At 50.0% G+C, this 25,949-nt stretch overlaps 1 protein-coding gene across 3 annotated transcripts in view; it reads left to right on the top strand.

Annotated features, from left to right (window-relative positions):
- BTBD11 (BTB domain containing 11) overlaps nt 1-25,576 on the top strand; it is a 297,415-nt gene extending 271,839 nt beyond the window's left edge. For all 3 annotated transcript variants that reach the window (XM_027595654.2, XM_027595656.2, XM_027595655.2), the window contains 6 exons: nt 694-799; nt 5,518-5,620; nt 7,386-7,467; nt 14,302-14,370; nt 16,193-16,306; nt 23,415-25,576. In XM_027595654.2, coding sequence (XP_027451455.1) covers nt 694-799; nt 5,518-5,620; nt 7,386-7,467; nt 14,302-14,370; nt 16,193-16,306; nt 23,415-23,624 — 684 coding nt within the window. In that variant the 3' untranslated portion in view covers nt 23,625-25,576. The remainder of the gene's footprint in view (nt 1-693; nt 800-5,517; nt 5,621-7,385; nt 7,468-14,301; nt 14,371-16,192; nt 16,307-23,414) is intronic.
- Nucleotides 25,577-25,949: the final 373 nt, after the last annotated feature.

The following is a 25,949-nucleotide window of genomic DNA, read 5'->3' as shown; positions in this document are numbered from 1 at the left end:
GTGATTCATGGCTTCCCTCCCACGCACCTGCAGATGAAGGGAGATTATCGACCAGCAGTGGGTCCCAAGGGGGAGAGGCGAAAACATGAAGGACACAGGGCAATCAGAAACAGGCTCTTTTGTCCCTGTGTGATCAGAGGCAGCTGTAGCTCTGTCCCCCCCCCCTTTTTTTTTTTTGGAGAAAGTGATTCAGCTGAGCATTCCTGGATCCGGATATGCTTCAGCACCAAAATCATACTCCTAAGAAGCTGAATCAGGAACATTTGTGTCTGGGTAATGGCAAGCAGTCACGGGATCACAAGGGCTTCCTGCTACTATTTTCGGGATAATTCACTGCTTCCAGAATTATGGAGTATTGATAAAGGTGTGTTTGGGGTAAAAACTTATTTTCCCCTCTGTGAGCTGTGACACTTGCTCTCCAATGGGTGGTAAATGATTGGGGCAAGAGAGAAGGATTTAATTACAAATTAAGCTTTCACCAGTGAACAGACCAGAAACAGACGACAAGCACAGCAAGCACATCCAGGGCCTGCTGAGCAAACAGTGCATGAGGTCTGGGGGGGTGGGGGGGGTTCTCTTGGAACCCGCCAGAAGTGTGTGGGCCCCGCTCGCCTGGGGGCAGGCATTCCTGCTCACAGCTTGGATGAGGCCACGCAGGGCCCAGCAGTGTGAACCGTTCTTTCTTTTCTGCAGAACGAGGTCATCAGCCAGCAGCTGTGCGTCATCTTCACCCACTGCTATGGGCCCTACCCCATCCCCAAGCTCACGGAGATCAAGCGCAAACAGACCTCGCGCCTGGGTGAGTGGTGCTGTGGTTTGAGGACGCAGAGGTTGCAAACGCCCTCAAAGAAGCTAGGCGGTGTTGGAGGGCACATGAGATGGATACAGGAGTCAGGCAGGTGGAGATCATGGTATCACTTACCACGTAATAACTGGAGACTATATCTTGGAAATGTGGACAAGGAGACTGGCCAGTACCTCGTCTCTCTAACTAAGGGACTTTCTCCCCCGGAAACAGACGGACAGCCCCGGGGCCCATGCACTTCCTGCAGGCAGGTAGATTCCCCATTCCGAAGGAAGGCTGAGCTGTGCAGGCAGTTCTCCCCCTCCCCTCTAAGAAGTCCCTCTTCCTCCCTGAGGAGGAACAAGCAGGGGACAGTGACAAGCCAGCAGTGCTCCTCTAACAGGGTCCCTCTGCAGGGACCCAGGAGAAGAAACAAGTGACCTCCTCCCCCACACACACAGACACACACACGGGGAACATACCTGAGCTGAGCATACTGGACACTCTGAAATCCCATCCGAGTAGCAGTAATCCATTTTGCTTCTGCTTGGATAGGCATGGGGCTGGCGCCAGCCTAGCACTTCACCTGCCCCACCTTAGGTATCCCTGAGGCCACCCCAGGAGACCCTGCGCCCCCTCCCCCCCCGCCCCTCATCTTGGCTGAAGAAAGGGAAGGTTGGCGCTGACGATCACTTCAGGTGGGGCTAGAGCTTCCCAGCTCCTCCCAAAGCCATAATTCCTTCCCGCTACTGTCCCAGCTTCTGGAATTTTCCAGGAGAAACCTTTCTATCAGGCATTGATTTCATTCAGAGGATCCTGGAGCTGTTGCTGTAAGCTGGCTGATCAGTCTGAGAAAAAAAGCAAAGAAATGCTGGGCTGCCTTGAAGCCTGAAACATGAGCCTTCTGTTGCAAGGGGCTTTCTCCTTGCTGCCTGGGGAATGATAAAATATTCAAGATAAGGAATGCCTTTTCTAATAAAGTTGGGGACTTTCCTACTCCCTATGAACTTTTCCTGTAAAGACATTTGAGAAATGGGAGCATCTGAAAGTGCTATTCTTTAGCAGAACCATTATGTTTGGAACAGGTGAGCTGGTTAAAATTAGTGAAAAGTCTGAATTCCTGGAACTGTTTTAAAATAGTTTTGTTCCTGTCATGAAGAACTTGCTGATTGAAATGATGCAACTTTTTGACTTAGTAATCAAGTCAAATCTTGTCTGTTTTCCTCTATGCCCATTGATGTGGGCAAACTATGATGTACCAAAACCACAAATATTTCTACCTTGTAGAAAGCAGGTGTTGATTAAAGTGTTATCAGGGCCCCACATTACAAAGACCAATCATATTAACAGACTTCAGAGATTGAAGTTTAGTTACATTCCCAGGCTGTAGCAATCATGTCTGACGTCTCAGTGCCTTCACAAGACACCCTCGTTCGAGCAAACATTTGCCAGGGCCAATTCAATGACACAGCATAAAATCTGCTTTCCTGTAGTTATAGGCGAGGAGGGAACATTTTTTCTTCCTGCATTTGCTGAGTGTTCTTTCACCCCCAATTAAAAGGGCCTGATTTTCAGGCCAACCACTAGAATTCCAGGGGTTAGCACCGAGAGAAGACCGGCCTAAGAGGCTCAAAGCTGACAGTATGGGAGAAGAGGGGCAGAATCTAATTATGAATAAGTAGAATATGGAACACGTAGGGTTTGCCTCTTCGATAGAGCATTTCCAGCTAGGATAACTAGAAGTTGCCAAACAGTGGTTCTTTAGGGACCTGCTTTAAAGGAAAGATAAGAGTGCTCAGTGACAAGGGTCACAAACTGGAATCTCTAAAGAGCCAGGAGGCCATATCAGTGAAAGAAATGGGTTCCGTGTAAGACAGTAGGGAATGGTGGGGACTGTGGCACACTGATGCCTGATTTTTTTGTGACGTGTTGTCCTCTTCCCCTCCCAGTGAATTCTGGGAGAGAATGGTTAAAAGAGCCACAGGTAGGAGACATCAGCAATTTGGGAAACAGGAGTAGGTCTGGTTGGTGGCGGACAGTGGGAGTGAGAGGGGGTGGTCACTGAGAAGAGGGAGAACATCATTCCAAACTTTTAGTCTTTAAAGCAAGTGGAGAAGTGAATTTTAGTCAACTCAGAGGACTTCTGGGGCCTCTCTTCTCTTCATCTGGGTTGTTTAGAAGTATGTGAGTTTTTTCAATAAAATATTTTAATGATAGTGGGATTACAAGTGATTTTGACTGTTTTATGCTTTTTTGATATGTTCTAAGTTAAAACTTTTCTTAAAAGGAAGTGAGGTAGCTCTACATAGTGACAGAAATATGAACGGAGGGCCACCTTATGGGGCCGCATAGGGACTGCGGGGCCACCCCACCTTTGAGGGCTGGAAGAGGAGAGTCTGCCAGGAAGGCAAATTCTGGGTCCAAGTAACACCAAGGTCTGGGCAAAATGGGGCCAGAGCAGGGATCCAAGATACAACCGTCAGGGTGGGCCCAACAGCTGGGATCATGGCCCCCAGGAATCCAGGGGGTTGGTCCCCACCCCCAATGGTTAGGACAGCCTAAACCCAGCCGAAGGAAGCAGCTAGAGTTTCATTTCAGGACAGCCCTTTAAGCCCTGGGCGAGGCCCAGCAACAAGCAGGTCCCCAGGCTAAGAAGGGGTCTGATGTCCCCCACAAGGTTTTAAGAACAAGACTGTGAAACAAGAGTCAAGGCATTCTTACACTCATTCAAAAAAATATTAATGAAGCATCTACTACGATGGTCATGTTTATCGAGGAGTGCTGTGTGTCAGCCATGTCGCTGAGTGCTTTGCAAAAATTCATTTAATGCTCACTGAAACTCATGTAGATGTACAATGGGTATTACCCATTAAACAGAAGGGGAGAGAGAGGCTCAGAGACGTTAAACAACTTGCCCAAGGTCACACAGCTGAGAGTTCTGGCTTCAGAGCCCACCCCAGGGGCCGTACAGGTGCCGTGAGAGCGCCGGTCGGGGATGCTTGGTCAGTCTGAGGAGGGTGGGGGAATCGGGCAAGGCTTATTGATGGAAGGTGTCTGCACTGAAGCTTGAAGACCACATGGGTGAGCCAGGTTTGGAAGGGGTTGGAAGAGTGTTCTGAGTAGAAGGAACAGCAGGTGAAGGGCCAGAGCTGAGAGCGTGTAGCACTGGTGTGGCTCAGCACACATGCTGGTTGACAGGGGGATGTGAGTGGGGGGAGGCCAGAGAACGCAGCGGGAGCCCAATCACCAGGAGCCTTGTTAAGAAGTTTGGACTCTATCCTGGGAGCACTGGGGAGCTATGGAAAGGTTGATAGCAGAGGAGGGGTGTGATCAGATCTGCCTTTAGGAAAGATGACTGTGGTGAGGCGGACCGTCGGATTGAGGGGCCAAGAGTGGAGGCAGAGACCAACAGAGGCTCCTGCAGGTCCCCAGACAAGAGACCACGTGGTGGCCCTAGGGAAGGCTGCGGCACTAGGGATGGAGAGAAAAGGGGGAATTGAGAAACTCTTCGGAGGAAGAGAAGACAGTGTTTGTGATAGACTGGGTCTGGGTAAACGCGGGAGAGGAAGGGGTCCTGTTGCCTTTGAATCCCTGGCTTGGGCAGCGGTTAGATGGTGGTGCCATTCGTGGGACCAGAAGCACTGGGCAAGGCACGTTTTACAGAAAGAATCTTCTTCACCTGAGCTGAGAACGCAGTGCATCCTTCAGACTGGGGAGCTTGGGTCCAGATGCCCCCAGAGAGGTCATCTTCCATTTAGAGTCTTCTAAAGACCCTCCCTGGGGCAGCACAGCCCAGGTGGGCTCAGGGCAGACCTAAGAGGAAGCCCCACCAGAGGTTAGACCCACCTTGCCCTCAAACCTGTGTCCAGACTGACTTAGGACCTGAGCGGGGCCGAAGCCAGTCGGGGCAGGGATGTTAGTGGATTTTCCCAAGCAGCAGAAGCCCTGAGCTGAGGACAGACTGGCACCTTCAGGAGCTCCAGGTCTCCGTGGCTAAAGTGATAGGCAAATCGGGGTGGGGGTGGGTAGGGGGGAGGCGGGAAGGATCCTAGTGCTGAACAAGGCCAGCGCTCCAATCCGAATGCCTGAGTTCAAATCCTGGCTCCTCCACCTGCCGCTGGCTTGAACGTCTGTGTGCCTGCTTCCCCAGCTGCACAACGGACAGTGGTCCCTGTCTCCCGGGACCCAGCGCATTTGCACATGTGCGTGCCAGCTTGCACAGTGCCTGGTGCGTCCTAAGGGCTCAGTAAGTACCAGCTCTACCTTCTTTGTTATTGTTGGAGACGAGAGCAGGGAACTGGTTCACGTGCCTCTGACTCTGGGAGAGAAGCGCTTGGATTTCAAATCACCTGGAAAACCCCTTATCCATCAGGCAGGGAGGGCCCTGAGCCCAAGAAGGAGGAGTTAAGGTGGGGGGGTGGCATTCTTCAGAGGCAAGGTGGGCATACCTTTCACATCCAAAAGTCATCTGCATCAGGCTGGGGATGGGTCTCCTTTGAGGAGATGCTACTTTTAATCACACCTAAGCTATGAAGATTTCCAATGCAAAACTGAATTTCCGTGATTTGAGTGCTCCTTTGATTGGTTCTGTCCCCTGTTGGCTCACTGTCTCGCCAATGAGTATCTTATCCCCATGGCTTCCCTGTTAGCTCTTCTTGGCGCTTTCCAGAAGCGGAATGCAAACTTCACCCTTCTCTCCACTAAAGCTACCCTCTTTCCCCTTCCTATTCTAGATCCTCATTTCCTTAACAATAAAGAAATGTCTGATGTTACCTTTCTGGTAGAAGGAAGACCGTTTTACGCTCACAAAGTGCTGTTATTCACAGCCTCTCCCAGGTATGTACTGTAATAGTTCTCTGAAATTCAATTTTGGGGGTTACCTTCCCTAGACGGGAAGATTATCTTTTCAAAATCAAGAATTCAAGAGCAGAGGGCATTCGTGCACCCGTGCTCACACCAGCATTCTTCACAGCAGCTAAAAAGTAGAAGCCACCCAAATGTCCATCGGTAGATGAACAGATACACAAAATGTGGCATATACACATTTTATTTAGCCTTAAAAAGGAAGGCAGTTTTGACAAATGCAACAACATGTTGAGCTTTGGGGACATTATGCAAAGAAATAAGCCAGTCACAAAAAGATAAATAGTGTATGATCCCATTTATAGGCAGTACCTAGAGTAGTCAGCTTCACAGGGACAGAAAGCAGGATGCTGGTTGCCTGGGGCTGGGGGCAGGGGAGCGTGCGGAGTTGTTGTTTAATGGATCCAGAGTAGGTTCTGGAGATTGGGTGCACAACAGTGTGCATACACTTAACATCTCTGTATGCTTAAAATGGTTAAGACGGTAATTTTTTCTATTACGTGTTTTTTACCACAGTTGTAAAGTACAGAGAAGCCTCTAGCTTAAACAGCAGTGCCTTTGTGTGACTCAGGCAAGGGCACCCATTCCTCTGGACACACAGAGTATGTACCAGGCACAGAGGTTTGGAGCAGAGTGTGGATTGGATTTTAGCTCCCCCGGCCCAGTGCCCTCACACAGTGTCCAGCCTGAAACGTCTCAGGCCTGTTCTCCAAATATCCCAGAACTCTGGCCTAAGCCACCCCAAATACACAGGTCTTGAACCCCTGACTTTTCCCTAACTGTGGAGCTGACAACAGCATAGCCCCCTCCCTGACAGCTTTGCAACTGCCCTTTGTCCTTTCGATTTGAGTTGAAATGAGTTGACCATTTAGAATAATGACCGCATTATCCAAAGACCTGAACTGGGATCAGTGAAGGTGCACAGAGGAGGAGAGGCTGGAGGCGAGGAGGCCGCTGGGTAAGCGGAGGGGCGAGGACACTGCGTACCCAGAAATGGAACCTCCTTCCGGGATGTTTGCTGATGAGCATGTGTGACCGGCACCCCCTGGGTTCCCCTGGCCTCCCACTGCCTGCCCCCAAAGCCAAAGACAAGCCCCAGATGTCTGCTTTGCCACCACGAGAAAAATACGCTGTGCCTTACGTGGTTCTCCGTTACGATGCATAGAAGAGCAGGAGAAATGTTGTCCCAGGAGTAATTTCTTAGTTTTGACAGCCGTGGCTGTGTAGGATGCTAACATCAGGGGAAGCTGGGCAGAGGGCATATAGGAGCTCTGTATTGCCTTTACACTTCTTCTGCAAATCTATCACTATTTCAAAATTAAAAGTTTAAGAAAAGAGACACAGCTTAGCTTATTCCTAAAGGTGCATCAGTGTCAGGCACCCCTGAAGTTAAAACTTTAAAGTTAAAAATAGTGGTTCAGGGGAGCCTGGCTGGCGCACGTCGGAAGAGCATGCAACTCTGATCTCAGGGGTGAGGAGTTCGAGCCCCGTGTTGGGCAGAGAGATTACTTAAATAAAAACCTTTAAAAAAAGTAATAAAGTTGTAACTTCAGATTCGAGTATGACATCACACTGGGGTGGTGGTCGCATTAGGACATCTGTGGCTATATCATTAATGTATTGCAAAATGGGGGGAATACAGGATTTTACGTGTCTCTCTCATCAGAGAGTGGAGTTTTTTGCAAACCACAGATGTGTCTGTGGGTCTTTTTATCTCCCTTCTTGTGTCCTTGTTCAGGTTCAAAGCGCTCCTGTCCAGCAAACCAACAAATGACAGCACCTGCATAGAGATCGGTTATGTGAAGTACCCCATCTTTCAGGTGAGCCCCCTCCCGCCCCCACCGTGGCCTGGAACGTCATGCTGGTGGGCACAGGACACAGGGCTTCCCTACAGACATCCACCTGTGGTTTGGCCACTGCAGAGTCATCAGTCCCCTGACTCTGGGCCCCTTCTCCCACCCCCACCAGTTTACCATCGTTTTATCCCTACAGCATTTATTGAGCACTTACTGTATACCTAGCACTCTGCTGGGACCTGGGGACACAAGGGTCAATGACCTTCCTCCCCTGGGGCCCCACAGTCCAGAGGGGGTAACTCTGAGTAACTAATCTCCTACAGTATAACACGGGGATGGGCAGGAAAGAAAGGGGGGGAGCCAACGTGCTCTGGCAACTCAGACCAGGGAAATCAGAGAAGGCCTCCTGATGAGGTGTTAGCTGGAATAGTGAAGGCTGCAGAGAAGTTGGGGAACCATAGGAAGGCTTGGGGCTTAAAAAAGGGGGTTAGACAAAGATACAAAGGTAGGGATCCAAAGGGGTACATGCACCCCGATGTTTATAGCAGCAATGTCCACAATAGCCAAACTGTGGAAAGAGCCAAGATGTCCATCGACAGATGAATGGAGAAAGAAGATGTGGTATATATATACACATATATATATATATGTTCACACACACACACACACACACACACACACACACACACACACACACACACACACACAATGGAATATTATGCAGCCATGAAAAGGAATGAGATCTTGCCATTTGCAACGACATGGATGGAACTGGAGGGTGTTATGCTGAGTGAAATAAGTCAATCAGAGAAAGACATGTATCATATGACCTCACTGATATGAGGAATTCTTAATCTCAGGAAACAAACTGAGGGTTGCTGGAGTGGTGGGGGTGGGAGGGATGGGGTGGCTGGGTGATAGACAGTGGGTAGGGTATGTGCTATGGTGAGCGCTGTGAATTGTGCAAGACTGTTGAATCACAGATCTGTACCTCTGAAACAAATAATGCAACATATGTTAAGAAAAAAAGAAGAAGAAGAAGAAGATAGCAGGAGGGGAAGAATGAAGGGGAGTAAGTCGGAGGGGGAGACGAACCAGGAGAGACGATGGACTCTGAAAAACAGGGTTCTAGAGGGGAGAGGGGTGGGGGGATGGGTTAGCCTGGTGATGGGTATTAAAGAGGGCACATTCTGCGTGGAGCACTGGGTGTTACAGCTAATTTTGAATAAAGACCTGATCAAAGCCAAAAAAAAAGGGGGGGGGGTTAGGAGATGCTTGGCAAAGAACAGCAGGGACGAAGCCCCAGAGCTGTGGTTCAGCCTAGTGTGATCAGAAGCCAGCAGACTTTTAAAGACATGCTGTCCTCCCACCTGCCAGGGTTAGTGAGCCGACAATGTGGGGGACCCCGGGGCTGGAATCTGTGGGATTCTGAGCAGGATCTTGTCTCCTGCAGTTCAGCTCAGGAAGCACAGCCCTGGGAAGAGCACACAGGTGGCTGAGGCTCGGGCAGGTCCGTGGGGGACTCATGCTCCAACAGGGGTGTTGAAGCCGCTCAGAGATCCTGGGGGGTGGGGGACGAGGCTGGCTGTGACCAGGGCAGCAGGGCAAGGCTCCTGATCTGGACTTGGGAGGACAGAGCTGCAGTCCGGGGCTGAAGAGCAGCATTTTGCTGTTTAAAATCAGTGTCTATCACAGGGCCTTGGGCAGTTCAGCAGCCCTTCCAAGGCTCCCTTCCTCATCTGGCGGATGGGGGAGAGGCGGTACCGCAGGGGGTGGAACAGCATAAACAAAGGCACAGTAGTGGGAAGTCATGGGGTGTGTTTGAGGGAAAGTGATTATCAGTCTATTCGGCCAGGTCCTAAGGTATATTGGAGACTGAAAAGACTCCCTGGGACCGCGTAGTATGAGCCAAGTCAGGAGAAGGTAGGCCAGATGGTGGTTCTGTCCTCTGCCCTTGACCCTGGTCCCCCAGATCCTGCTGTCCAGAGAGCTGCCAGGAAGCCACCATACCCTCACACCAGGCCCTAAAGCCTGTTGAGGTGCCTGCATCTCCACTATTAGAGATGCATTTCTTTGGTTATGCTGAAACTTCAAAAGAAAGACTCCTTCCCAAGTAACTATGGGCAAGGCACTCTTCTCTGAGCCTCATTTTCTCCATTTTTAACAAGTTAATCATTATCACCTCTAGGTCATGGGTTCTTGCAGAGATTAGCAAGTAGGACAACACGAGGAAGCATTCAACTTGGCAATTTTTAAGTGGGTTTTTGTTTGAGCCGTAACTGGTAAACCACCTCCCTACTCAGCACAAGGCCCTGTAGAGTAGGTTACTTTGGACTGACCGTGGGGGAAAGGGCAAAAGAGGTCTCCAAGGACAAGACCAGTCTGGGTGAGCCATCCCACGGAGGCGGGGGGCGGGCAGCAAGGAGGCTGGAGCCCCAGCGTGGGACTAGGGCATTGGCACACCCCTGCACCCAGCCCCTCACCACATTCCTTGCTGACAGCCAAGTAGCCACAACCCTTTCTGGAACGGTGGTGGCTGTGGAGTTTGAAATTTTTCAGAAGAACTGCTGCTTTGCTTTAGGATTCGCGGTGGGAAGACGGGGAAGAAACCTCTGTGGGGCTCCAGCTGTGAGTGAGACACTGACCTCTGCTCCCCCGTGGTTATCCGGATTCTCTTTTTTAAGGTTTTATTTATTTATTTGACAGAGAGAGACAGCGAGAGAGGGAACACAAGCAGGGCGAGTGGGAGAGGGAGAAGCAGGCTTCCCTGCCGAGCAGGGAGCCCGATGTGGGGCTCAATCCCAGGACCCCGGGACCATGACCTGAGCCGAAGGCAGACGCTTAACGACTGAGCCACCCAGGCGCCCCTATCTGGATTTTTCTTGCCAGTTTTAGAAACGAAGAAACTGAGGCTCAGAAAACTTAAATCCTGTGCCCCAGTCTTAGTGCTACTTAGGGACAGAGCCAGGACGGGAACCATCCATCTGGTGCCAAAGCCTGGACACTTGGTTCTGGAATCCCCTTCCTAAAGGGGAACAGTGGTAAGAACAGCTCGCATTTCTTGAACGCTGGCTATGTGTCAGGCTCAAAGCCAGTGCTTCTCAGCCCCTGCTGGACACTGGAGTCATATGGGGGGCTTTAAAAATTTCCCGTGCCAAGGCTGTGCATCAGAACCTGGGCTGGGGCCCAGGCATCAGAATGTTGAAGTCTCTGCCTTCCTCCCTTTGTCCCAGAGTGCAACCAAGGTGGAGAAACCATTCTCCACACTACGGTGGTTCTCCACCTTGAGCAGGTACTGGAATCTCCAGGGCAGAGGAGGAAGGGGTTGGCTTGATAAGACACAAAAGTTGAAATGCAGAGTCCTGGGCCTCGCCCCCAGAGTTCCAGATTCTGTAGGCCTGGACTGGGGCCCCGAGAATTTATATTTCTTACAAGAACCCAGGTGATGCTGCCAGTCCAGGGACCCCAATCTAAGAACCACTGCTATATGTCACCTTATTCCGTCCTTCCAGCTGCCCCAGGACACAGACCCAGAGAGGGGAAGGAAGCGGCCCGAGCTCAGGCTGCTCATCACAGCCACACTGAGGTTCGGAGCCAGGCCTGGCTGACTCCCAGACCTGATCTCCTAACTGCCTCCCTACTGTGGGGACTTGGGCCCTCCCCAAACCTCACCCAGCCCTGAGGAAAGAGTCGTAGGCCCATTAGAGTCTCAGCATGAACTAAGTGCTGAAAAATGCACACCTCCCCACCTCTCCTGAGTGCCTGTGAAGGGGGCACTTGAGCCATAAAGCCTGGAACTAATTGGGGAGGTTCCTGTAATAAGAACCTTGTAGTAGGTATTCAATCCATGTTTGCCGTGCGGATCCATTGAATGAGAGCCCTACGTGGGAAAGCTCAGCCCCAGAGGACTCCGAGGCCTGTAATTGCTTTTGACTGGGGAAGGTTTCCTGGCCACATTAGCCTCAAGTTACTGTAATGAGGAGGGACGATTTAGCAGGCCCCCGGGGATTCTCTGTGTGTTTGCCCCTTCCCCATAAAAGAAGAAAAGCCTCATTTGTGGCTTGAAATAGGCTAAGGAGGGCTGAATCCGACCCAGAAGGAGGCTCCCAGGGGCCCGTTCACTTCACTTGCATGCCAACAGAAGAATTTTAGTAAATGAGACTGCCTTGCGTTTCCTCCCTGCAAGGCTGTTTAGCATCACACGCAGGTGAGCGCCGGATGCAGCCGAGGCAGCACCTGGAAGTGGGGGCCTCCAGGAGGCCGTGGATGCCGATGAACTGAGGGCTTTGTGCAGGTTTCAGCTGCCAAGAAAAACAACTCGATAAACAGGCCCTTTGGCCTCATAAGGCTTCGTTTTGCTCCCTTGCAGAAAAGGCCTGTGTTGGCAGAGTCCGAAGGCAGAAAGGGACAGCCCAATTTAAATCCCATTAGCCCCAGGATCTCCATCCGCTGAAGGAGAGGCATTTTCAGTCCACAGCCTGACCCTGAATAAATGAGATGACACAATGGAGCAGTGCTTTGTAAATGGAGAGGCCCTGTGTTCGGGGCAGTTGCTGTTATGGGTTTTATTGTTGTTGTTATTGGTTTGGCCATTATAAAAGAGGCGCCAGGGGAATCCGTTGACGTTCGTAAGAACGGGATCCCACCATTCGCTGACGTGGTATTTTAGATGCCCATGAGCCATCAGCATGGGGGGGGGGACCCGCGGCCGTGTGATCCTTTCACAAAGTCTCGGCCACCACCGTCAACACATCGCCATCTCGGCGGCAGCCCAAAGTCAGCACATGGAGGCTCAAACACAAAAGGGAGGGAGAGGGCTCATGTTCCTGTTTGAAGTGCGCTTGCTGAGCGCAGGCACTGTGCCAGGCGCGGGAACGCAGAGATGGGCAGCCCCCGCCGGTGCCCTCGAGCTCTAGTGGGAAGTCACGCTACAGTCCTGGATGAGGTGGCACCCAGCCTGGGGTTGCAGCTAGCAGATCTGAGAAGGTTTCAGCGATGTGACCACTGAGCTAGATCCCAAAAGAGGGGGCCGAGTTCAACAGATGGAGAATCCGGGCAGAGGGAACAGCTTGGGCAAAAGCGTGGGACCGAAAGAGGTGGTAGGTTCGGTTAAAGGCAAGTGGTTGGGAGTGGTCAGAGTATAAAAGGTAGATGCTGTCGTGATTAGGAGGAGAGAAAAGGGCAGAGTGGCAGATGAGATGGGAAAAAGTACATTGATCCATAGCCGCCGGATTCCTAACAGCAAAAAAATTGGGAACAGTCCAAATGTCCCCAGGCTGATGAAGGGATACACAAAATGTGGTACATTGTTCAGAAATAAAAATAAAGGAGAGATCTGTGACAGCAAGGGCGAACCTTGAAAATGGGATGCAACCAGACCAAAGAGCACCTGTTATAGGATTCCACTCGTATGAAATGTCTGGAGCGGGCACATCCACCATGGGTGTCAGGACTGGCCCAGGAGGAAATGGGAATGGTTGGTAATGGGCACTGGGTTTCTCCTAGAGGTGTTGGAAATGTTCTAAAATTAGACAGTGGGACAGTCGCACGACATCATGAATCCACTAAAACCAGTGGCCTGGGCACTTTAAACAGAAGCAGTTTTCATTATGTGAAATATAGCTCAGTAAAACTGTAAACAACATATTTTTTAAGAAAACTACTACTTGTAAACACACATGCAAAAGGTAGATTGAGATTGGTCACAAAGGGCCTCGAGTGACCTGAGTGGAAAACACAGCAGAGGCGCTGCTGGAGAAAGATGTTTCCACCTCAGAAAAATCAAAGAGCTAACATTTACTGAGTTCTTGCCACGTGCCAGGCCCTTGCTAGGCCTGTTCCATGTCATATAATCCTCATCACATGAGGTATGTAATGTTAGCCCCACTTTACAGGTGATGAAACTGAGGCACAGAGAGCCTAACCTAATTCAGGTCACCCAGTGTTTAAGTGGCAGAGCCTGATTGGAAACTGAGGCAGCCCGAGTGCAGGGTCCTTGCCCTTCACCACTGCCCCTATGGTGGTCACAGACCACTGGAGCCTGCAGGGACCGTAGCGCATGGCCCAGCCCCAGTGCCTCATTTTGCAAGTGCCCAAAGATGGGATGTAGCCAGTCTACAGATGTTCCCAGCACAGCTGCCGTGGGGCCAGACAGGGAGTCCGTGTGTCGTAAGACAGGCAGCGGACGATGGTGGAGAAGACCATGCCCACTTGGAAAGCCTACGCACCACCTAAAAAATTAACAGTTTCATGGGAAGTGGTGACGGCCAGTTCTGCACATCCTAAAGGGACATCAGTTGGCAAAGCTCTGGGACTTGGCACACCATTCAGGCCTCCTGAATCACGTGAACAGAGCGCAGCCTGGCTCGGACTGCTCACACCATCAACGAGACATTGAAACCCCCGACCCCTGACAGCTTCATCCCGGATCAGGTGGTCCCGTGGTAGCCCAGAGTCTCTCTCTGGGATTTAAGTAAGAATTTTCTAGTCAAACCTGGCCATGCTCCCGGAACGGATCAGGGATCAGCCGCTGGTGCAGGCTCTTCAAGCCAAGTGTTTTGGGGGCAGCCGGATGGGGTGGGAGGTGGGAGGGGAGAGCTCTGATTGCCATCTCTAGATGGAGAGCAGAGCTGGGGGTGCACCTGGAATCCAGCAGAACCACAGGGAGACAAATGGCAGCATGCAATAAGGAAAACTATCCAACTAGGAAATGTGTCCTAAGTGGAACTTCTCCCATAAGGCAGCGATCCAGCAAGAGCAGATGTTCTAGAGGGACGCACAAACTGCCCAGCTGTAAGAGGATTGTGTCTGTGTGCTGACCCCAGACTGACGCTCTGCCCTCTGTGTCCTTTCTTCCAGCTGGTCATGCAGTATCTCTACTATGGTGGTCCAGAGTCACTGCTCATTAAAAACAACGAGATAATGGAGGTAAGGCATCTGTTGTGCTGTTGGGTGGGTGGCATCTCTGTAAACTCAGGGCACCGGCATGTGTTGGCAGTGTCTGCGGGGGACCTGTGTTGGGTTTTCACTTGGGTGCAGACCTTGGGGTCCTGCCTGCCTCCTTGGGCCTCCCGAGGGCTTCTCAGCAGAGCCCCTTCCTGGAAAACCAGGGTGCTTGGTGCACTTGCAATAGCAACTCTGCAAAATCCAACATTAATTGGCTTTGGGGCAGGGTAAGGTAAGTTTACTGAGGAGGCTGAGGCCAGCTCTAGCTCTAGGCACAGCTGGGGTGCAAACATTAGGAGCTATCCTTGGTGACTTCTAGCATCGGAAAACATTCCTTAAATCACAATGTGTCCATTGATGCAGATGCCGGGAGCCGATTATAAGGGCTCAGGATGACTCTCCCTTCTTCCCAAGGCCCCTTGGCTCCCCCGTACCTGCTGCCTACCTCTCCGTCAAGACTGCCCGCCCCTTCTGAGTCCAGGGGCCTTGTTTCTGCTCCCTTCTGCCCAAGGCCAAGAGTCCCTGCCCCTTCCTCAAAGTGGAGCCCTTGTCGGTTTTCCTACCAGAAGCCAAAATCACTCTGGTAATCCCGAGCAAAGGAGCCAAGATCCCATTCAGGTGTCCAAAGTCCAGGGTGCCTGGCTGATTAGAGATGTCAGAGCACTGTCGGTCCTTCAAAAGATAACCCCACACAGTGATGAAAACACAGACTCTGGGCCAATCGGGGTTTTGATCCAGGCTCTTCCCCGTCTGAGCTGTGTGATCTTGGGCATTATTTAACCTCTCTGAGCCTCAGTTTCCTCACCTGGAAATGGGAATAACAAGATCTACCTCATTGGGTTTTTAAGATTGTAAGATTATATAATAAGGTGCCTAGAACGGTGCCTGGCACCTGGGGAGTGCCGTAAGGGCTGTGTATTCACTGGGTGGCCCATTTATCCCTCCCTTCGGACTCCGCAAACCCTTCCATGGTCATCGTCTCCCCCCCCCGCCACCACCCCCCCACAGTTCCTCTCTCGTTTCTCTGGACCGCGCCTCTGACACTTCTCCACCTGCAGACCAAGCTACCATCTGAGGATGTGGGCTCTTTTGTCACGTTTGTTTTTATTTTAAAATCGAAATAACAAACGCACGTGTAAATCACATAAATAATGCAGAAGAGCTTGTCACCAAAAAGCAGCTCCCCCTGCCCCCACCCCCACCCCATCCTTTCCTCACAAAGTCAGTCCCTTTGACCTCTCAGGGGCCGCCACGGCAGTATGCAAAGGGACCGAGACCCCTGCCCTCTCGGGCTCTCTGAGGGCGACAGCATGACATCATGTCTGCTGGGAGAAGGGCTTGGAGGACGACTGAGGCCGGGTAAGGAAGCCGGACAGTGACGGAGGGAAGTGACCCGAGGTGGCATGGTCCGGGATGCTTCTCCAAGGTGACCTTTGTGGGGACACCCGGTTGAACAGAAGGAGTGAGCCGCATCCGTGTCCATCTTGCTAACTAAGGGCGTTCACCCTTACTTCCTTATTTCTGGACACGGCAACTGTAAGCATTTTTGCTTGACCTCCCGCTAGAATAGCCGTGAACCTGGTTCCCTTCAGCCCCCTCCCCTCGGCCATCTTCCTCCGCAACAGAGTTCTATCCCTGTGTCTCAGTTTCTAGGGTTTCCTTTGTGCTTTAAAGTGACAGACCCACACCTGTGCTCCCAGCCCTTCTCCTTGGGACATCTCTGTGGAAAAATGAGGATTTTCCCCATTGTCCTCCCTTTATTTCCACCTCCCAACCTCTAACAGGCTCTTCTTATGATTTTTAGCTTCTGTCTGCCGCTAAATTTTTCCAGCTGGAGGCTTTGCAGCGACACTGTGAGATCATCTGCGCAAAGAGCATTAACACTGACAACTGTGTGGATATTTACAATCACGCCAAGGTAATCAATCCTGCCCGGGCTGCCTGGAGCATGCGCCGGGGACCGAAGTGGCTCGGGGCAGAGAGCTGACGCTGGCCTGCCCACTCCAGGCTGAGCTGCCTGCATTCCTCCCCCCTCGGCCTCCCACTCTAGAAAAGATGCCTTGCCCTTCATCTCGCCCCTCCAGAATACAGTGAGAGCAGAAAGTTTCAAAAGCAGAGTTGTTTCCAAAACAGTGCTTTTCGAATGCAAATGTGCACTTGAATCACATCGCAGACCCTGACTCAGCAAACCCCCAGGTGGGCCCTGGTCTGCGTTTCTAACAAGCTCCCAGGTGAAGCCTCTGCTGCTGGTCTAAGCCACACCTTGAGTAACAAGTTTCTGGAATAGTGGCTCTCCAGGTGTGTTCTCCAATCCAGAAACATCAGCCTCTTCGGGGAACTTGTTAGAAATGTATATTCTAGAGCCCCATCCCAGACCCCCTGAACCAGAAACTCTGGGGGAGAGGCCCACCATCTATGGCTTTGCAAGCCCTCCAGGTGACTCTGGTGCATGCTCAAGTATGAGCACCACACCGTTCTAGAACTGACTACACAGGAGAATCACCTGGGCACTCACTTAAAATCCCTATGCCTGGGGCCTATCAAAGACCAATTAAATCTGCCTCTGGGGGTGGAGCTTGGGAAAAGATATTTTCCAGAGCTTCCAGGTGATTTCAGATATGGCCAAGGTTGAGAACAGCCCTGGAGACCCCCAAGGGGTCCTCCTGGTCAGGTGGACCCAACACCTAATCAGAATCACCTGGGGAGAGTCCAGAATCTTTAGCCCCTACCCCCGAACGGTCTCTGCAGTGGGGCTCAGGAATCTGTATATATTTTTTTAAAGATGTATTTATTTTAGAGTGAGAGAGCACATGAGCGGGGGCGGGGAGGGGGAGAGGGAGAGAGAATCTGAAGCAGACTCCAAGCTGAATGCAGAGCCCGATGTGGGGCCTGATCTCACAACCAAGAAATCATGACCTGAGCTGAAATCAAGAGTTGGGCACTTAACAGACTGAGCCAGCCAGGCGCCCCAGGAATCTATATTTTTAACAAGCTCCTGGGGTCCCTGTTGTGACTTCTGCCCTAAGGCCAGTCTTGACTCCAGTGTTGGGGGACCACTGACCTCATCCAATTCATGTCACCTGTGGGGGTACTGGAACCAAGAGAATTCAAATACTTTGTCCAGGTGCCATTTCATTTGGTCCCATGTGCTCAGGACAGACACATTAGCATTTGCTAGAAGAAACAATGAAATGAGTTGTGAGCAGGAATTAAAACAAAAAAGTCTTGTTCTGTGTCCTGGAGCTCAGGACACATCTCCCACATCCTCAAGGCTGTAGAGTGACAACTGACATGGATTACGCTCTCACTTTTTGGGAAAACTCGGGCTGCCTTTGAGATGTTTTCTCTCTTACGCCAACACTCAAGAGGCCCTTTTAGCGTGCAGTCGCCTGTACTAAGAGCCTTGACACATCTTCCTTTTTAACCCTCCCTGCAACCCTTTTAGGTAAACACTATCATTAGTCCCATGTCATAATAAGGAAACTGAGGCACAGAGAGGTGAAGTAACTTGCTTAAGGTCACACAGCTATGGAGATTTTTTTTACTGTAGTAAATGCACATAACATGAAATTTAGCATTTTAGCCATTTATTAAGTGTACATTTGAGGGGCATTCAGCACATTCACACTGCTATACAACCATCACCACCATCCGTTTCCAGAGCTTTCCATCTTCCCAAACGGAAACTCTGTACCTACAAAACACTAAGTCCCCATTTCCCACTCCCCTCAGCCCCTGAAACCACCACTTAACCTTATATCTCTATGAATTTGACTCCCCTAGGGACCTGATGTAAGTGAAATCATGGAGTATTGGCCCTTTGTGACTGGCTTATTTCCATTAGCACAGTGCTCTCAAGGTTCATCCATGCTGTAGCATGTGTCAGAATTTCATTTCTTTTTTTTTTTAAGATTTTATTTATTTATTTGAGAGAGAGCACAAGCAGGGGGAACGGCAGGCAGAGGGAGAAGCAGGCTTCCCGCTGAGCAGGGAGCCCAACATGGGACTCGATCCCAGGTCCTTGGGATCCTGATCTGAGCCGAAGGCAGATACCTAAGGACTGAGTCACCCAGGCATCCCATTTCATTTCTTTTTAAAGCTGTATAGTATTTCCTTGTATGGGGAGACCACACTGTGTCTATCCATTCATCTGTCAATGGACACTTAGATGGCTTCCACTCTTTGGCTACTGTGGATAATGCTGCTATGAACATGGCGCCGGGCGGGGGGGAGTAGACAAATATCTGTTCAAGTCTCTGCTTTTAGTTCTTTGGGGCATATACCCAGAAGTGTAAGTCTAGATTTGTCTTACTCCAAAGCACAGGTTCCTAACCTTGTGTTTATTGTCTGGCCTAATAAATGTTTGAAATATGTGCAATAATTGTTGGTACTCAGAAAAGATCTTCTGATTGGTCATCAGTAAATCAACAACTACAAGCTGTTTCCTACACACACACATGCACACGCATGCACGCACATGCACTAGGTATTTTAGTTAAGTGAAGGTTTTACCAAAATCTGGTTTCTCAGGACACAGTACATTTTTTTTAATCTTAAACTGATGACTTCGCAGGAAAGCATCCAGAGGCTGCTCTCTACCCAAGAGGAGAGCCTGGTTGTTCCTTGTAGCTCTTCCCCTCCCCTGGCCATGGACCTTCAAAGTGCCCTGTGAACCCAGCACCCACCAGTGGCTTTGCCGTGGCCGGTCCTCTTGACAGCGATCCATTTTAATCACTCCAGGCTCCTTGGCAAGCGGCTTCCGTAGCTCTCGTATTTAATAATGCAGCCGGATGCGGTGTGAGCCCAGGCTGGGAATACACGTGTGCTGCAGGCTTTGAATACCTCTGGCAGGGAGCTGCCCCTTTGGCGTATACACCTTTGCAGTCAGAGCTTTGCCTTTTACAGACTCCGGCCACTGCCACGGCCCCCAGGCCACATCCTGCTGTATTTCCAATGCAGAAGTCGGCCCCTCATGATACTTGCATGGGGGACAGGGCAAAGCCAGCCAGCCCATGCCCTTTCTCTGCGCTGCTTCCCCCGTGCTCTGGGTACTGCACCACCACTGATGATCACATGCTGCATGAGTTCTATTCCTGGCAGATTGTGCTGCAAATTGAGGCTAGTTTAGTGAAAGATGGAAAAGAAAGAAACCAACTCTTGGTTGGAACCCCAGGAAACACAGGCATTTACACGCTAATAACAATGCTCCAAATGTCAACAAGCCCTTGGCAACAATACCTCTATATGACATCTAACTGAGACAGCTGTGGAATTTTATACAGATGAGAAGGCCATCCCATAAATGCATGGCTTAGCCATCTTGTTTTCCCCCGGCAAAGCTGTTCCAAACTATTCAGTCATGAAAAAGGGGCCCTGGAGGGGCACCTGGGTGGCTCAGTTGTTAAGCGTCTGCCTTTGGCTCAGGTCATGATCGCAGGGTCCTGGGATCGAGCCCCGCATCAGGCTCCCTGCTCCACGGGAAGCCTGCTTCTCCCTCTCCCACTTCCCCTGCTTGTGTTCCCTCTCTGACAAATAAATAAAATCTTAAAAAAAAAGGGGGGGTGTGCCTGGAGCTTCTGATGGCCCTTTCGAGTTATCTTTCAACCTGGGAAAAAGAATAGGCTGGTTCATCAAATTGAATCTAAGCTAGTGCAGTAAGCTCAACAGTGCACTGTGCTAGAAAGAACACAGATTTGGAAACCAGGGAATTCATTAGTGTTCATTGAGCACCCACTATTTACCAGGAACTGTATTCATCAGAATATAATAAATTAGTAAGACATAGTCTCTGTCCTTGAAAAATTATCGTCTAGGGATAGAGGTCAGCAAATTTTTCTGTGGAAGACCAGGTAGATATTTCCACACAGGCCAAACGGTCACTGTTATACCTCCTCAACTCTGCCGTAGTCACACAAAAGCAGCCATAGATGACATGGAAACGATGGATGTGGTTGTGTTCCAATAAAACTTTATTTACCAAAGCAGTTAGTGGGCCAGATTTTGCCCACAGGCCCTCAATTTGTCAACCATTGGTCCAGGAGATGAGAGTTCCCACCCCAGTTCTGTCAGTAATTAGCTGTGTGGAGGTAGTCAAGGGTCTGATGTATAGTCACCATTGAATAAATATCACCAAATATAAATGTAAGTATTTATTGTTCTCCATTTACACTTACTGTTCTCCACTTACACTACCTTATGCTGAGTGACATTCATATACAAAGTGAATGGCCAGGTGTGGTAAAGGGGGATGCTCTCTGTGTCCACAGAATCAAAGATAGGCAACTCTGAGCCTCAGTTTCCCTGCCTGTACAGTGAGGGCTTTTACTCTATGACTCTAAGAGCAGGGTTCATGTTGAAAGAATGAAAGCATTCCTAAGATCTCTCCCAGCCCCAGTATGAACATTGGGTGGTAACAAGCCCTCTCACCTGATAAACCTCACCGCATCTTCTGAATCTCTCAGAGACCTCATAATTACCTGGTGCCTCTGGTTCATTCCTTTCATTTTATAACTGGGGAAACTGAGGCACAGAAAAGTGATTTGATTTGCACAAGGTTGCACATGGTTTTTATACACAGAGTTGCCTTTGGCTCAGTGAATTAGCACATGGTGTCAGGGAGTTCATGGTTACAGGCTTGGTCCTTCTAAGGGCCAGTTAGCTGGGCTAGGTTCTTTTTTTTTTAGATGTATTTTTATTTATTGTGGGGGGGAAGGGGCAAAGGGGGAGAATCTTTAAGCAGATTCCCCACTGAGCACGGAGCCTGATGTGGGGCTCAATCCCACAACCGTGAGATCATGACCTGAGCCAAAACCAAGAGTCAGATGCTCAACCAACTGAGCCACCCAGGCGCCCCTGGGCTAGGTTCTGTAGATACAGTCAGTTCCCTTTCTCCCAGCCTGACCACGTACTTTGTCCATGTGGGTCACTGGATACCAGTTGGTGAGAAGGAGAGTAATAGTTTACATTTACAATGACAACTAGCAGTGAGTGTGACTACAGTTGACCGTTACTCTGACACTCCTTGCATTATCTCATTCAATCTCAACAACAGACTATTAAGTAGGTATTATCATCATCCCCATTTTACAGATAGGAATTTTGAGGCAAAGAGAGATTATATACTTGCCCAACAGCTGATAGCTAAAGTCGTAAATCAGGAAGGAAGGAAGGAAGGAAGGAAGAAAAGATCCCAGAGGCCCCTCCCTTAGCTCTGCCTCTCCTAAGTGTGACAGATGACAAAATCATGCCATAAATCATCCCAACAAGATTTGGAATGCTGGTGTCCTAATTCTCATTTTGAAAATGATGAACCTAAGCTAGGGGCCAAGTCACCCAGCCCTGGTCACATATTCAGGAAGGTAGGGGAGCCCTCACTTGAATCCGAGTGTTCCAGCTCATTCCACTGAAACCCTGTTGGCACTGCCTCATTATCACTGCACCATTCCACATCTGCCAACTTAAAGTGAATCTCTAGTTTAAAGGACAGGTTATTAGGGAGTTCAGAAGGATGATTCAGCATTTAGATGATTTAGATAATTCATCTAAATAAAGTAGCAGGATGTCATCTCAAGGAGCTCTTAACAACTTCTGAGCATCCAGTTCATTGTGATAGACTTACAAGCTTTGGAAACTGTAGAAAAGGTCTGTAGACAGCCAACCGACATATCCACATTTACTTCTGTGCCTCAAACATGAGTCCCTCCACCAGGCACACGCATGCGGCTAAACACCCGGCCTCTGAGTAATGGTGTCAGGCTGGAGGCAATGTCTTGGTTGTTAAGCGCACAGCCTTAAGGACTTGAATTGCCAGGGTTCCATTCCTGGTTCTGCCCTGGACGCACTGCATGATTTTTTTTGTAGGTTACTCTCTTATCTGTTTCCTCGTCTGTAAATTGGAGGTGGTAATACGCCTGCCTCCAGGAAAGTTGAAGATTAAATGAGATGATGCACGCGAAGTGCCTTGCGAGGTGCCTGGCATATTGTAAGCTCTCAGGAAATGTTCACTGTGAGTCCATTACTCTGTTAGTTAACTGTTCACTCATACATTCAACAAAGACTAAGTGTCTGCCATGTGCCAAGCCCTTGGCTTGGCCCCTGAGCTAGGTCAACATAATCCCTTCCCCACTGGCTTAGTCTGTGAGGAACCCCGTCTCTAGATCACTTTCTCAACCTCGGCACTGACAGCTTGAGCTGCGGGATCCTCTGCGGCAGGGGCTGTCCTGTGCATCGTGAGAGCTTTAGCAGCATCCCTGGCTTCCACCCATTAGATGCCGATAGTACATACATCACCACCACCACCCAGTTGTGACAACCAGACGGCCTCCAGGCTTTTCCAGATGTCCCCTGGGAGGCAAAATCACCGCTGGTTGAGAAGCCACTGCCCTAAATCCAGGGCATAGGTAGTCCATGCCCACTCGGGTTTGCTGTGAGAGTCAAATGGGTTAGTACTCGAAGAGCTTAGAGCTGTGTCTGCAACTCCATTCATGTGCGGGTTAGCTACAGTACAACAAAGAAACGCAAAACCCAGGGGTTAAACCAGTAAGCACTTTTCAGCCCCGTGAGTCGACAGGAGAGCTGGAAGTTTCTTCTGGTCTCCATGGGCCTTGCTTCTGAAATCAGTTGGCTGGTCCGCTGTGCTTGGCTCTGGTGACCCTGGCTGGGCTCTGTCACTGTCTCCTCTCAGTTTCCTGGAGCCGCTCACCCTCCAAGCAGGCTCGCCTGGGCCTGTTCTGCTGCAGAGCCCGGGTTCTGAGCAAGAGCGCGAAGTCCACACCTGGCCCCTTAAAGCTAGCTCAGGATTGGCGGCTCTCACTGCTGCCCCCTGCTGTTGGCCTGAGGACGTCACAGGGCCACGCCAGGGAGAAATGAGCCCCAGCCACCTAGGTGAATACAGAGCAAAGGGCAGAGAATCAGGGCTGTTGTTGTCGTCAGTCTACCTTCACGGCTGTTCTCCATTATTAGGTATGCAGGCAGCCAGGTGCATTTCAGAACCATAACCTCCTCCTGCTTCCTGTCTCTCTCCACAGTTCCTTGGAGTCACAGAGCTCTCCGCATACTGTGAAGGCTACTTTCTCAAAAACATGATGGTCCTCATTGAAAACGAAGGCTTCAAGCAGCTCCTCTATGACAAAAATGGCGAAGGGACAGGCCAGGATGTGCTCCAGGACTTACAGAGGACGTTGGCCATCAGGATTCAGTCAATCCACTTGTCCTCTTCCAAAGGTTCTGTCGTATGAAACGTCCAGAGCAGGGAACGGTTCCCGGGGACTTTCCAGATCCTGCTGCTGCATTGGCTTCACACAAACACATACCAAGTTCACCTGGCGTCTGTTTTTGGCTAGGCCAAGGAGCTGTCTCCACTGCCTCAGCTTCTCTCGAATAAGCAATTTCAGCTCCCGTGCGTTCCTGTTGAAAAACAAAGGACATGCCACCAGTCAGATGGCAGTGGGGTCCAGCGCGCGAAGGTCAACATGGGGCAGCCAAGCCAAGCCCATCGGAAAGCACCCCTGGGGCGGTCAAACACCCGTCGCCGGGACCACCGTCCAATGGATGGATTGAGGACTAAAGGTCGTCTGGGTTGCCGGTTGAGAGCCAGAGAACGTAACTGGTCTGACCCTGACGAGCATCGTGTTCCCATGAAGGACCTTCGTCACTGCAGTTCAGGGAGAGTCAGCCATGGTAGCAAATTCGCGAGACTGTTACCAAGAGCGAAGAAATAATTTGGCAAATTTTTAGGGGTGGGAACTTTTTAAAATATTCATAACAAAACAAAAAACAGGGCAGCCTTGTAGTTTAAAATCTATTTCTAAAAGCTTAACAGTTCATTTTCAATTGAATTGTGTTTAGGGATCTGTGTTTTGAGTTTTGTTTTTGTTTCTGTTTTTAAAAAAAAAAGTAAGTTGCAGGTCTATACTATATAAACATGCATCTGACAAGATATTGCTGATATTCTATACAAGGTAAAATAATAATCTTGCCTTAGTGATCATGGTTACACAGAGAGGTGCACTGCCAATAATTATCTCTAACTTGATAGTTGAAAACAATGTGCATGCTAATCGTGATTTCGGGGTGAGAATAAAACACCCCCCACATAACAAAACATGCATTTGCATGGGCCCGAACCAGTGAAATGTTATGTTTGTGCTTCATTTTTGCCAAGGTAAAAAATGTTCCATCACTTCTTGCTAAAAATCCATTTGGTGAAAACTAGAACATATTCCTTTCCTTTAACAATGATTCTGGGATGCTTTTGCAGAAATGCGTTCATAGATGATGCTGATGGGGGGTGGGGAGGGCGCACGCCAGAGGATTTACTGTTAATCCCAAAGTTTTCTCTGTATTCTCAGAAGATGTTAATAGTTTGTTACTAGCCAGAGAATATGACTATGTTAGATTATTTTTAAAGATGAGACATGTACGATAGGAAGGATTCTTTCTGTATTCCGAGAGTGTACAGTTATAGGGTTATCTATAATGAAAGTTTATATCGACAGGGTTCCGTTTTGCTCTGCCATATATTATAAGCAAAAGAGATTGGTGAAGTGCCACAATATTCCAAGTAATTTTTGAGTTGCTGCCTTTCTTTTTTTTTCTTGTCCGTTAATTTGAAACCTAGTTAGAAACGAGAATGACTTTTAGCCTTTGGGGTTGGCACAGTCTCATGGGTAAACCTCTTTCCTAGCATGCCTTTGCGAAGTCGTGCACAGACCCTAGACTCTAGAGAAGCTGCTGTCACCCATCATACTTGCTCCCTGAGCCACCGTCCAGAGGACTAATGCCAAGTTACATGGGTGTGACCCATGGAGCGCCTGGGCCGCGTCTGCCTACAACATTGGCCCTCAAGTGATTTGGATCTACGAGGCCTCTCTCTTACTTGGTCATTTGCAAACCTCCCCAGGTCCTACCATCAGATGAAGAAGGGGGGGTGGGGGGGGGGAGAGAAACTGCCTGCAGAGGAGGCCACGTTCCAGAAGATACACAGCCCGTGTGTGAGCCATCGCTGCCTCCTTCCTCCTCTGTGTTCTCAGAAATGCTATATGATGTTCCCTTCACCATGACTGACTTCCCCGCGAATGTCCTATGCTAGTTTGGGGCCTCTGGCCTCCGAGTTGTACAGGGGCAACTCCCGACGCGCTTCTGTTATAGTTTGGTGTGTGCTTTCTCTGTCATTAAATGATTTTCCCAAGCCGCGCATCATGTGTGTGGTACGAGTGAGCTCTTTCCCGGCAGGTGGGGCCTGAGAACTTCATTCAGTTGAAAGACTGGAAAATGTGGCCCTGCAGAAAGAGTCAAGGAAAATGAAGACACCAGGTGAAAGACAGGGGCTCGTGTCGTTGGCAGTGGGCCGCCACCTGTCTGCTCTGTCAAGCAGAGGTTGGTGTGCAGACTCGAGTCCCCCAGGTCTGCATACACCTGTGGGTGCCCCCCTTGGAGGACTTAGAGGCGCCACCACCCCGGCCACTGGCCTAATGCAGCTAATCAGCCTGCAGAGCGTTTAGCTCTGGCTGTCACTTGTGTGCCCTAAGGAAGCTTTCTGGGGAGTGGGAAGATGGAGAAAA

The sequence above is a fragment of the Zalophus californianus genome, chromosome 9 (assembly GCF_009762305.2).
Source record: "Zalophus californianus isolate mZalCal1 chromosome 9, mZalCal1.pri.v2, whole genome shotgun sequence".
Classification (NCBI taxonomy): domain Eukaryota; kingdom Metazoa; phylum Chordata; class Mammalia; order Carnivora; family Otariidae; genus Zalophus; species Zalophus californianus.
The sequence above is the reverse complement of the archived record's forward strand: the minus strand, read 5'-3'. Positions and strand labels throughout refer to the sequence as shown.